At 48.2% G+C, this 13,925-nt stretch overlaps 1 protein-coding gene across 3 annotated transcripts in view; it reads left to right on the top strand.

Moving 5' to 3' along the window:
• CSK (C-terminal Src kinase) overlaps positions 1-13,925 on the top strand; it is a 101,521-nt gene that overhangs the window by 53,554 nt on the left and 34,042 nt on the right. The window contains exon 1 of one of the 3 annotated variants that reach the window (XM_053272768.1): positions 9,540-9,578. The exons of the other annotated variants lie outside the window; for them this stretch is intronic. Within the exon in view, the coding sequence (XP_053128743.1) occupies positions 9,555-9,578 (24 nt within the window). The 5' untranslated portion in view covers positions 9,540-9,554. Of the gene's footprint in view, positions 1-9,539; positions 9,579-13,925 lie in introns of those variants that run through there. 3 annotated transcript variants of the gene reach the window in all.

Genomic DNA, 13,925 nt, shown 5'->3' with positions numbered 1-13,925 from the left:
GACTGTTGCTGGTGTCTATCTTATGTTTCTTTTTAGATTGTGAGCCCTTTGGGGACAGGGATCCATCTTATTTATATATTCTTTCTCTGTGTAAACTGCGCCGAGCCATTTTTGGAAGGGCGATATAGAAATTGAATAAATCATCATCATCATCATCGTCATCGTCATCATCATCTCTTCCTTGAACATTCTCAACATATACTTTGTGCGCTGATGTGGGTGGGCATGGTGCATCTAAGAATCTGCAGGGTTATGACTGTACTGCAAAGTTCAGAGCAGCGTGCCAGGTGGAAAACTGGGTAGTGTCAGCAATCTGGCCACCCGGAAGGGAAGTCCAGGAAGACAGTCCGCGATACAAACTGGGCTGCAGAAACGAAACACGGCTCGGAATAGTTCTCTATATCTGGCTTGGGCTGAAAGCTGTTGACAAATGTTGTCTTCCAGCAGCTAACAGAAAGCTGTTGACGTGCTTTATCGTCCAAGCCGATAACTCTCCGCTGGCAGGGATTCAAGGCTTCTCAGCCCGCTGCAAGAGGCGTTTACTCCTCCTGATAGTTTCCAGCTGTGCTCTTCGCCTTGTGACAGGCCTTTGCTGTGGAGTCAGTGGGGGTTGCCTGCACAGCTCATCTTCTAGTCTGTCCGTCGCTGTCTCTGCTGCCTCAGACTGCTGTGCCTGCTCTGAAACATCAGCCGGACCTGCCTCAGTCGTCTCTTGGGAACTGACAGCCGGACTCTGCCCCTCAGGCACCCCTGCATCGGCTGAAAGGCTGTCAGCCTTCCTCCTTGCTATCTGAGATCGAGGGTGTGACAGGTAGCCACGAACCCACTCTCCCTCTCTCACAACCCACTCTCACAACCCCAGTTTTCTTTTGATCTCGGCACCAGCTGAGAAACGTAGGAGCACGACAGTGGATGCTGGACAAAATTACTGGACTTAGCAATGGGCATTGTGGAGTGCTATTTATCCCCTTTACAAGTGACATCGTGAGAATACGGCGAATACAAATATGACGAATATTTATATACCGCTTTTTAAAAAAAAGTTTCCAAAGTGGTTTAAGGGTAAAGTTGTGCTGTCGAGTCGGTGTCGAATCCTGGCGACCACAGAGCCCTGTGGTTTTCTTTGGTAGTTTACAGGAGGGGTTTACCATTACCGTCTCCTGTGCAGTATGAGATGATGCCTTTCAGCATCTTGCTATATCGCTGCTGCCCGATAGAGGTGGGAAACATACCAGCGGGGATTCGAACCAGCAACTTTTTGCTCGCTAGGCAAGTTACTTCCCCGCTGCGGTTTACGTAGATATAAATAGATAAATAGGCTCCCTGTCCTCAGAGGGCTCACAATCTAAAAAAGAACAATAAGAGAGACCCCAACAACAGCCACTGGAGGGATGCTGTGCTGGGGATGGATAGGGCCAGTTGCTCTCCCCCTGCTACATAAAGGGAATCACCACTTTTGAAAGGTACCTCTTTGCTCAATTTATGTATGTAATGTATGTATTTATTTATTATTAAAACTTTTATATCGCCCTTCCAAAAGGCTCAGGGGATAGAATTAGCAGGGGCTTAGAACAGAAGCAGGGCTGCCTGGGACAAAACAAGATTTTATTAAATTACTGTCTCTGAATATCCTAGTCTAGGCGCCACAGTTACATTTCTAGGCTCCATGGCCCCCCGGGCATCTAGGATTTGTCAAGCCCTGTTCTAGTTCTAGGAAAAGGGGGAATGAAAATGTTTCAAAAGGGATTCACCACGTTGGCTCCTCCAATATTGTTGGAATGCAACTCATAGGAACACAGGAAGATGCCATCTACCGAGACAGACCACTGATCTGTCCAGCTTAGTTTTTAGCGGGGGAGAGCAACTGGCCCTATCTATCCCCTAGTACAACATCCCTCCAGAAGCTGGTGGTGGTGTCTTATCTTAGGTTTCTTTTTTAGATGGTTAGCCCTTTGGGGACAGGGGGCCATTTTATTTATTTATTTCTAGTTGTATAAATATCCGTCATATTTGTATCGTCTGCACAGACTGGCAGTGGCTTCTCCAAGGTTGCCGGCACCAGAGTCACTTTCAGCCCTATCTGGAGATGCCAGAGAGGGGGAACTTGGAACTTTCTGCAGGAGAGCAGGCAGGGGTTCTTCCCAGAGTGGCCCCATCCCCTCGGAGAATATCTTACAGTACTCAAACATTTCCCATTCAAAGGCAAACCCCTGCTTAGCAAAGGGACAATACATGCTTGCTACTGGGGAAATGACTTGCCTAGCAAGCCAGAGGTTGCTGGTTCGAATCTCCGCTGGTATGTTTCCCATACTGTGGGAAACAGACTATGGGAAACACCTATGTTGGGCAGCAGCGAAAGGCATGATCTCGTATTGTGCGGGAGATGGCAATGGTAAAGAGCCAGCGTGGTATAGTGGTTAGAGTGCTGAATTAGGACCAGGGAGACGCGAGTTCAAATCCCCATTCAGCCATAATACTTGCTGGGTGACTCTGGGCCAGTCACGTCTCTCTCAGCCTAACCTACTTCACAGGGTTGTTGTGATGAGAAACTTAAGAATGTAGTACTCTGAGCTCCTTGGAGGAAGAGCGGGATATAAAATGTTAATAATAATAATAATAATAATAATAATAATAATAATAAATTAATTAATTAAAAAACCCTCCTACCAAAGACAACCACAGGTCTCTGTGGTTGCCAGGAATCAACACCAACTCAACAGCACACTTTACCTTTATCACAAGACCAACTCTCCCTATCTCCCTTCACACACACACCCCCGCGCAGAGTGTCCTTGCTAATGTGCAACCCAGCAGGACAGAGGTGTGTTAGAGACCAGTCTTCCCTGTAAAAAAAGATCCCCAGTTGTTGACTACAATTCCCATCACCTCCAACTTCAAAGTCCTTTAGCTGGGGAGGATGGGAGTTGTAGTCAGCAACATCTGGGAATCCTTGTTCCAGGGAACTCGTTTGGAGGCTGTCGATTGGGAGAGGAGAGCTGATCTTGTGGTAGCAAGCATGACTTGTCCCCTTAGCTAAGCAGGGTCTGCCTTGGTTGCATATGAATGGGAGAATAGAAGTGTGAGCACTGTAAGATATTCCCCTTAGGGGATGGAGCCGCTTTGGGAAGAGCATCTAGGTTCCAAGTTCCCTCCCTGGCAGCATCTCCAAGATAGGGCTGAGAGAGACTCCTGCCTGCACCCTTGGAGAAGCCGCTGCCAGTCTGTGAAGACAATAATGAGCTAGACGGACCAAGGGTCTGACTCAGTATATGGCAGCTTCCTATATTACAGAGCAACGAGAACCCTGGAAAAGGAGTGGTTCTAAGCAGTCCCAGCCGGCCTGCCGTGTTTTAACCTCTGGACCCACGCGGCTAATGCCAAGCAAGCCTCTGTGGGTGGTGAGCACCCGGCAGCCCTCAAAGCGGTCTCTGTGTCAGCTGCAAAGCCAGGCAGTGGGTGGGCGACGGCTTTCTCTCATTTCTCCGTCAGCGACAGGAGGTATTTTCCTCTCCAGCGCTGCGTAGGGGTGTCGTCCAGCAGGGGTCTTGACCCTCCCCAGGGTGGGGAGAGAGCGGGAAGGGGAACGACACCTGGAAGAATTGCAAGCTGCAGAAGGGCCCCTGTGGTCACACTGTGCAGATGGACAGCTGGCATGGTCTAGTGGTCAGAGGGGTGTGTGGAGACCTGAGTTCAAATCCCACTCAGCTATGAAACCTCCTATGAAGCTGTGAGGAGGAGAGCTGGTCTTGTGGGAGCAAGCAGGACATGTCCCTTTAGCTAAGCAGGGTCCACCCTGGTTGCATATGAATGGGAGACTACATGTGTGCGCACTGGAAGAGGTTCCCCTTAAGGAATGGAGCCGCTCTGGGAAGAGCAGAAAATTCCAAGTTCCCTCCCTGGCAACATCTCCAGACAGGGCTGGGAGAAGCTCCTGCCTGTAACCTTGGAGAGGCCGCTGCCAGCCTGTGTAGACCATTCTGAGCTAGATGGAACTATGGTCTGACTCAGTATATGGCAGCTTCCTGTGTTCCTGTGGTTCTGGGCCAGTCACCTATCTCCCAGCCTAACCTACCTCACAGGGTTGTTTTGAGGATAAATAATAATGATAATCTTTATTATGGTCCACACACAGCCATCATGTAAACAAAATACAAGAATACGGGACAGCATATTCAATCTACATAGATACAATATGGTGGAATGTAAATATGATATGCAACAGTTCTCACAGTATGACCGACCTACAATCTCCCTACAATGAATTGTACGGTTTAACAATCTGTCCCCTAATATTGTAGCCAAAGCACAAAATATGGCAATTTTAAATGTAATATTAATACTAGAATGTTGTGAGGATAAAGTTAACTGTGTACATTGCTTTGTACTTCTACAGCTACTCTCTGTCTGCTGCCCCTATTAGGAATTTTTATTACGGTAGGCAGCATTCCCCTCGAACCGCTGAACTGCTTGAGCCCAGTTCGACATTTGGACTGAACCTGGGGGGTGGGATGCGGTTTGACTCGAACTGGCTCGTGCTCCGGTTCGGGTGTGACTCGAACCGGACCTCTGGAATCTGTTCTGTGCACACCCCTACCAGCAATAGCCACTAAAGCAGGGTTGCACAACTTTGGCCCTCCTGCAGATGTGGGACTACAACTCCCTACATCCCTGGCCACTGTGGCTGGGGATCATGGGAGTTTTAGCCTGCAAAGGTTATCTGCTCCGTAAATTGGCACGGCGGCCATTTTCTCCACCACTGCGCATGCGCAAATGGCCTCTGCAAGGCCTGGCATGGCCCAAGGCCTCACAGAGGCCATTTGCACATGCGCAGCGGCCATTAAAAAAAAATATTTACCATAAATATTTACCATTTCGCCAGGCCTCGCAGAGGCCTTTTACACATGTGCAGCAGTGGAGAAAATGGCTGCCGCGCCAATTTAGGTAAAGGGGCTAAAATGGTCTGCGGCAGTGATGAACGAGGCCGGCGGCGGGGAGGGGGAACCTTCGCAGCCCCCCCCATGGCCTAGAGGAAGCCCCCCGAAGAGGCTAAAGGTTTTAAAAAATACCCCCAAAAAATCATAATCCCCCCAAATCGATGGGGGTTCAGTTCGATGTAGGACTGAACCGGGCGGGGGGCCTTTTGGTTTGACCCCGGAACCATCAAACCGAACCGGTTTGACATAGAACCGAACCCCCCTTGAACTGTTCGCACATCCCTAATTTCTGTCATCAAAAAACATGTGGGTGGGGAGACTAGTCGGGTTCAGGTAAATGATTAAGTGCCATCAAGTCAGTGCCGACTCTTAGCGACCACATAGAGAGATTCTCTCCAGGATGATCTGTCTTCACCTTGGCCTTTTATTAGGCCTGCCAGTGGTGCATTCATTGCTGTCGTGATCAAGTCTATCCACCTTGCTGCTGGTCATCCTCTTCTTCTCTTTCCTTCAACTTTCCCCAGCATGATGGGTTTCTCAAGGGAGCTGGGTTTTCATGTAATGTATGATAGTTTGAGCCTGTTCACTTGTGGCTCGTGTGGAAATTCTGGATTGATTTGTTCTATGATCCATTTGCTTGTTCCCCTGGCTGTCCATAGTATCCTCAAAAGTCTTCTCCAGCACCCAAGTTCAAAAGCGACAAAACTTTTTCTGTCTTGCTTTTTAGAGTGCCACAGAGGAAACCATTTAATTACTTACATTTATATCTCACTCTTCGTCCCTGAAGCCCAGAGCAGCGGAAACAGAATGCTGGCCTAAATAAGAAGTCCTTATCTCATCCAAGACTAGAAGAAGAACTAGAACGAAGAACTAGAATTCCTCCTCTAGTCCAAGAAGGGCGATAATCCTCTGGATGTTCTTCTAAGTCCACCTGCTCATTTGCTCCCTCGGCACCTCTGGGTAGCCGAATATGTCTTTTCTCGGTGCAGGTGTTTTGTTTTGAAAGCACAGAGTCTTCACATCACTTTCTCTCTGCCCGCAGCCACGGGTCTCTCTGTCATCCTTCCTCTGGTTTTGTTACCCTCGTGGCCTCATCTCGGTTCCTCTTTCCCTGGTATTTTTAGCCCCATGCGCCCCGGGGGCCTAGATGAGCAGTTGGCGCTGTGCCACCCTGCCTGTGTACGCTCAATGAATAAATAAACACTCCCCCCTCCCATCTTTGAGCAGTTCTCACATCTTTTCCATGTTTCTGCTACCTTCCTAGGAGGCATGATCAGGAATGGATTTCCAGGACAGGCAGAACATGAAGAAGCCAGGCGAGGCCTGGTACGGAAGAGTACTTTCCACCCTCCCACCTTGATTATATAAATAAAGCTAATTGAGCAAGGAAAAAGGAAAGGTGGTGCCGTCCCGTCGGTGTCGACCCCTGGCGACCACAGAGCCCTGTGGTTTCCTTGGTAGACTACAGGATGGTTTTACCACTGCCTTCTCCCATGCAGTATGAGATGATGCTTTTCAGCACCTTCCTGTATCGCTGCCGCCCGATATAGGGGTTTCCCATATTCTGGGAAACACACCAGCAGGGATTCGAACCCACAGCCTCCTGCTCTCTAGGCGGGTTGCTTCCCCGCTGCGCCATTAGCAGTGTCGTATCTTGTGTTTCTTTTTTTATTGTGAGCCCTTTGGGGACAGGGATCTATCTTATTTTATTTATTTATTATTTTTCTGTGTAAACCGCCCTGAGCCATTTTTGGAAGGGCGGTATAGAAATCGAATGAATGAATGGATGAATAAAATTAGGTGGCTCATTAATTGAGCAAAGAGGCACCTTTTTGAAGGGGTGATTCTCTTTTTTTTAGCAGAGGGAGAGCAACTGGCCCTATCCATCCCCAGCACAGCATCCCTTCAGTGTCTGTTGCTGGTGTCTATCTTCTGTTTCTTTTTTTAAATTGTGAACCCTTTGGGAACAGGGAGACATTTCACGTATTTATATATCTATCTATCGCTTTGGGAACTCTGGTTGAAAAGCAGTATATAAATATTTGTCGTATTGGTAAAAGCATCAGCAGGTGGCCTAACTTCAGAAATGAAACTGCACATTAAAGAGGCATTAAAATCTGAAGGATTAACTCAGGGGCTCTCAGGCTTTAGTTCCCAAATGTTGCTCCTGTCATCGCCACCTACCAGCTTACTCGCAAATTTTGGAGTTGGAAGGGACCATAGAGGTCTCCTAGTCCAACCCCTTGCTCAGTTTGGGAAGCTGCTACTGCACACTCGACAGAGGGCCGCCCAGCCTCTGATTGAAGACGATACGATACGATACGATACGACACGACACGATACGACGAATAATTATATACCACTTTTCAACAAAAGTTCCTAAAGCGGGTTACATAGATAAAAATAAATAAAATAGCTCCCTATTCCCAAAGAGTTCACAATTTTTAAAAAAAGAAACAGAAGAGAGACACCAGCAACAGCCACTGGAGGTATGCTGTGCTGGGGATGGATAGGGCCAGTTGCTCTCCCCCTGCTCAAGAGAGAGAATCGCCTCTGTAAAAAGGTGCCTCTTTGCTCAGCCAAGGTTAGCAGAGCAGGAGAGCCTACCACTGTTTCACTGCTGAATGGCTCCAACATCCATCAGGAAATAGTTCTTGATGTCTGGCCTAAATCTGCTTCAGTATTGTCTTCACAGACTGGCAGCAGCTTCTCCAAGTTTGCAGGCAGGAATCTCTCTCAGCCCTGTCTTGGAGAAGCCAGGGAGGGAGCTTGAAACCTTCTGGGGATTCCCATTCATATGCAACCAGGGTGGACCCTGCTTAGCTAAGGGGACAAGTCATGCTTGCTACCACAAGACCAGCTCTCCTCTCCGTGTAGACAATGAGCTAGAAGGACTGATCGTCTGACTCAAGATAAGGCAGCTTCCTGTGTTCCTACCCCTGTGACCTAGGGTCAGTAACTATTTCTCGGCCTAACCTACCTCACAGGATTGTTGTGGAGATAACAGTGGAGTGGCTATGGTTTAAATGGGCACCAAAAGCTCTGTGTCCCCTTGCTCTGTGGATGTGGATAGTCCCTGATTTAATCAGGAGGCCAACCGTGGTTGATTTCAGAAATAGTATCTGGAAGTTAAGAATTAAGGTTTCCACCTTCTCCATTGCATCAGGAGTCTTTTACTCTTAATAGTCCCTTGAGTAGGAAAAGCCAACCGTTGCTCAGCATAGAGTGTCGGGCACTCATCTGCCGGATTTCTAGTTGCAGTTATTGAAGGCGCAGGAGCCCTGCCTGGGAAAGAGATGGCATCTCTGTTAAGAATTATTGAATGGTTAGGATTGGTTTGGCCGGTCCCCATAGGTTCAGACAGATTTCACATGGACCAGGGCAGTGGTGAAGGACGTCAGCCCTTTGGCTGTCTTTGGACTACAGCTCCCATCATCCTTGACTACTGGCAATGGTGGCTGTGGATGATGGGAGTTGTAGTGCAGCCACAGCGAGAGGGCTGGAGTTGTGCACCTCTAGACTAGGGCTTTTGCCTAGATTTTGAATTTTGGCTTAGATTTTGAATTTTTGGCTTTTGGCTAGATTTTGTTTTTCTTTTCTTTTTAGAAAGTAAATAACGGTGCATTTATTTAGGAATCCAGTCTCTAAGAAACCCATTTTCACACCATAGAAAGATAATTAGAGGAGAACCTTATAGGAGTGTATAAAACTATGTAAGATATAGAGCAGGGGTTCCCAGTCTCGGGTCTGCAGATGTTCTCGGACTACAACTCCCATCATTCTCAGCCACAGTGGCCTTTGGATGATGAGAGCTGTGGTTCTACATCTGGGGATCCCAGTTTGAGACTCCCTCTTCTACACGGTTTTATATCTTATTTTCCCACTTAAATCCATAATATAAACAGCGAGCCTCTTCACACAAGCATCTAAACCTGGGTTATCAGCCTCTAAGAAACCTGGGTTATCTGGTCTAAGAATTTTGTCCGAAGAACGGGAGTCTGTTTATTCATCGCCCTGATATTGTCTTGTTCGAAAACCCAGCAGTATCAATATCAAAAAGGGCACACAAAATATCCATCACTGATCTGAATCTGTTCTGTTAGGGTGGCAGTTACTTGATTTTATTGAGGAAGTTTGCATGGTTCCATATGCTGCCACAAAAGTGTGCTTTTATGGGCTTGGATTGATGGAATATTACATTTTAAAGTAAATGGATTTGCATTAAAACCAAAAGTTGCCTGCATCGGGCTCCTTGGGACTTTGGATCTGGACCACACAACTATTCCTGCACCTGCCAGTATTGGCTGATGTATGGCAGCCATTTTGAAATGCAGTGCATGCTGGGTACTGGAAACCACAGGTGGGAACTGTACTGTACCAGAAGTGGGTGTGCGGCTTTTTGTGGCACAGATTGGCAACACAATTGTGACACCAACTGAGAGGCACAAATTGACGGATTTGCCATGTACGTACACTCTTGCCACGCCCAGGACTCTGGACCATGGGCGATAAGGAAATAACATTTGTCGTATTTCCCCCCTGGATTGATTGTGAGTCCAAGTTCACAGGAGGAGTAACTGCAGGGGACACACAGCCTTGTAGCCAGCGTTGTGACATAAGATGGGGACATTTAAAAACGGGCAGGTATTTGCTTCTTTGGAAGTCTTCTATATTGAGGGGAGAGATTGGGGGTGGTGGGTTGGAGTTCAGCAGCAAGTCAGTGTTGCTACCAAGCTTAGAGATCTTTGCTCAGGACTGGAATGGTGGGGAGACTGGCATTGGATATAGGAGGCTGTTGAAGTATTTAGGGCATAGGTAAAGGGGTCAGTTACAGAAGGGCGGAGAGAGGATTCTGGATCTTGGGAATGCCACCCAAGTCTGCTGGAATCTTGTGGTTTTTGCAGCTTGGTTTCACATTTTCAAAAAAGTTTGAGGACTGGAAGCTTGCTTTGTCTTTAAAACAAAAGCCGAGTTCTAAACTAGCCAACAGATGCCGTATTTAGGGTTGCATGATTTTAACAGAGCCACTACGTTATTAAAAGGTGGCGCTCTCTCTGCCTGTCTTCCCTCTGGTTCTGCTTCTTCTTCCCCCTTGGATAGCTTATATCTCAGCTGTTTGCACCTTCCGGTCTCTTTCTTGAGCTGTTGCCTCTAGTCCCCACCTCCCCTTCTGCTGTCTGGTTGAGGACCTTATCTCCCTGTGCCTTTCTCTGCACAAGATGGGGGCTGCTTTCTGGTGTGAACTTGTCTCCCCTCTGCTGGCAGCTCCTAGTTTTTGCCAGGATGTCATGTGCAAAAATTATTGCATGGGTGAAACCAACCCTCAAAGCCTTGTGGAGACCTATTTTTACATCATAGACAGAAAGATAGGTAAAGGAGAACACTATAGGAATTTATACAATTATGCAAGATATAGAGTAGGGGTCTCCAATCTTGGGTCTGTAGATATTGTTGGACTACAACTCCCATCATTCCCAGCCACAGTGACCTTTGGATGATGGGAGCTGTGGTTCTACATCTGGGGACCAGTGTTCTCTCTAATATTTTTTCATCTCTGTGCAGAATGAGTTTTGTTCTGGGTGGAAGTATCAAGACAGTGTGTGCCCAGATGCATCCAGAACGGGGCCTTCCTGATTCAACCTGAGCGGGATCTGAATTAACTGAGTGGACATCAAAAGATGTGTGAGTGCACACACATGTGCACTCCTTAGAGGGAACACTGCTGGGAACCCAAATTTGAGAGCTCCTGTTCTACATGTTTTTATTTCTTATTTTATTGCTTATAATAGAGATTGTGTACATAATGCTTCTTGTGTACATTAAAAAAAAATACACAAGAAGCATAAGAGCATAAAAAGACATAAAAGTCATATAAAAGCACAAAAGGCATAAAAGGTCATAAGAAGATGGGGGGCATGAAAAGGGATGTAAAAAGGTTAGAAGACATAAAAAGACAAAAATGCATACCAGTGTGTAAGTAATAAAACTCGAGAACTGTCAGGCTATAAGGCTATAGCGGGCAGTAAGAGAAGGGTCTTAGGCACGCAGTATTGAATGAGCAAAGTGTAGAGCCCACCTTGGGACCTCCCCAAAGATCTTAATCGGCGGCGGGGTTCATGGAGAAGAAAGCACGCTCTTATATACTCTGGGCACAAGCCATTCAGGGTTGGTATACTTATTTATTTGCTCTAACCACTACACCACGCTGGTGTTGTCACTCTCCTTCCTGTTGAAACTCCAGACAGTTGTGAATGCTCTGTCCATATATTCTTCCCCGGCCACCTACGCCTTTCCCCCGTCGAAAGGAGATGGGCTGGACTAAGAAATCCCTTGTCCGATGCCTTTTTGCCCGTGATCTCATTCATCCTCAGGGGGTCAATCCCAGACAAGACAAAGTTTTGATTGTTCAGAGAAGCCCACGCAGCAGGCGGGACTTGAGGGGGGGGCTGTGGAATCTCTCTGCCTGCCTGGGTGCGTTTCCCGTCTTGGGGTTCTTGTTCCCACTTAGAAAGACCGACTGACTGTTTGAGGGCCTGGGTGTTAATCCAGGCTACGCGCATGCGTGTGGGAGGTCTCAGACTTTCCGAGCAGCCTGTCCACCTCCTCGGGCAACCTATCCTGGAAGGTACCAAACTGAATAGGACCAGATGGTGCATCGGCAACATCCAGTTCTGGTTCTGCCCAAATCTTAGCATCCAAGTTGGCACGATTCGAGCAATTGGTGGCATGGATACGAGCAGGTGGAGGATGCTTAGGCGCGACCGTGTCGTTCGCCTGACCCACCTCATATAGAAGGTATAGAACAGGCCTGCACAGCATAAGGCCTGGGGGCCCGATCTGACCTGCCGGTGGTGGTTCTTCTTTTTTAACTGCTCCTCAGGCAGGCACATCCTGCAGCAACATGGCCGCTGGAAACCAGCTTACAATGCCATCCTATGCATGTTTGTTTGGAAATTCCTCCCACAGTGTACCCAATGAGGCTTACTCCCAAGTAAGCATGTCTAGGATTGAAGCCTGAAAGCAGGAGCACTCTAGGGAGAGGAGAGGACTTGGCAATTGTTTGGGGTACGCATGTACCCCAGATGCCCCACTGACTCAGCAGGGATAAGGCCAATTTTCTGGCCTATATTCTTAGTTAGAAACTGTGGGTCCCTTCACAGGAGAGAGTTCCCTTGACAGGAGGAGAGGTGGCAAGGGAGGAGAGCCGGTCTTGTGGTGGCAAGCATGAACTGTCCCCTTTGCTAAGCAGGATCTGCCCTGGTTTGCATTTGAATGGGAGACTACCTGTGTGCGCACTGTAAGATCTTCCCCTTGTGGATGGAGCCGCTCTGGGAAGAGCAGAAGGTTCAAAGTCCCCTCCCTGGCAGCATCTCCAAATAGGGCTGAGAGGGATTCCTGCCTGCACCCTTGGAGAATCCGCTGCCAGTCTGTGCAGACAATACTGAGCTAGATGGACCTGTGGTCTGACTCAGTATATGGCAGCTTCTTATGTGCCTATGACAGGGTTCGGGGGGAGATCAACAAGTAACTAACAACTGTATTCGTTCATATTTTTAATAATTGATTTGAATGTAAAGATTAATGTGCTAAAAAAAAACTGACCTCGGTCTCCGCACACCAAGCTGTGGTTGGTTCTGGCCCACTAGGGCATTTGAGTTGTGCACCCCGGCCTAGCATTTCCAGGTTGTGGAATCCAGAACAGGATGTGAAGTGCTCCGAAAGGACCTCTCCGAACTGGGTGGCAACAAGGCATCAAAATGGCAGTTGAGGTTCTGTGTAGGTAGGTAGGAACATAGGAAGCTGCCGTCTACCGAATCAGACTCTTGGTCCATCTCACTCAGTATTGTCTTCACAGACTGGCAGCGGCTTCTCCCAGGTTGCAGGCAGGAGTCTCTCTCAGCCCTATCTGGAGATGCTGCCAGGAAGGGAACTGGGAACCTTCTGAATGCAAGCAGGCAGATGCTCTTCCCAGAGCGACCCCATCCCCTAAGGAGAATATCTTACAGTGCTCACAGGTCTCCCATTCAAATGCAAACCAGGCTGGACTCTGCTTTGTAAAGGGGACAATTCATGCTTGCTATCAAGTGCCTACCTAATGGCGCAGCAGGGAAATAAGTCATTAGTAAGCCAGAGGTTGCCAGTTCGAATCCCTGCTGGTAAGTTTCCCAGACTATGGGAAACACCTATATTGGGCAGCAGCGATCAAGGAAGATGCTGAAAAGCATCATCTCGTACTGCGCGGGAGGAGGTAATGGTCAGCCACTCCTGTAATCTACCAAAGACAACCACAGGGCTCTGTGGGCGCCAGGAGTCGAAATCAACTCAACGGCACACTTTACCTTTACCACAAGACCAGATCTCCTCCCCTAGGGTGTAGTGCAGGCCTGCTCAACTTAGGCCCCCCAGCTGTTTTTGGACTACAACTCCCATAATCCCCAGCCACTGTAGCCAGTAGCCGGGAATTATAGGAGTTGTAGGCCAACATCTGCAGGAGGGCCGAAGTTGAGCAGGCCTGGTGTAGTGGTTGCATTATTGGACCTGGGAAACCTGGTTTAGAAGGCAGACCGATCTTTCAAAAAAGAAAGAAAGCGCCCACCTGTTTAGGGCAGATGCTTTCCAGGGCCACCTCCTATTAATAGCAGATACTGAGCGCTGGGGGTTTCCCTTTTGCGGAGGGGGTGCTAAATATAGCAATTGCTGGGGCCGACAGGTGGGACGGGGGAAGGATTCTGGCCTGAGGCTGTACAGCCTTGAATGAATGGTTGTGGGGCAGCAATCTAGTTTCTGGGTGCAGCAAGAGACTCCTGGGACGGCCAGAATTGAGCCCAGCAAGCGGGAAGGAAAGGGACAGATGGAGAGGCAGAGAAAGGAACACTGTCCTTCCTGGCAGCATGTGGCTAGGGATGATGGGAGTTGTAGTTCAACCACATCTGGAGGGCCAAGTTTGCCCAGCCCTGCTTTACGGAGACACAAAGGCTGGTAGTTTCCAGC

The sequence above is a fragment of the Hemicordylus capensis genome, chromosome 10, assembly GCF_027244095.1.
Source record: "Hemicordylus capensis ecotype Gifberg chromosome 10, rHemCap1.1.pri, whole genome shotgun sequence".
NCBI lineage: Eukaryota > Metazoa > Chordata > Lepidosauria > Squamata > Cordylidae > Hemicordylus > Hemicordylus capensis.
This window is presented reverse-complemented; position numbering and strand designations above follow the sequence as displayed.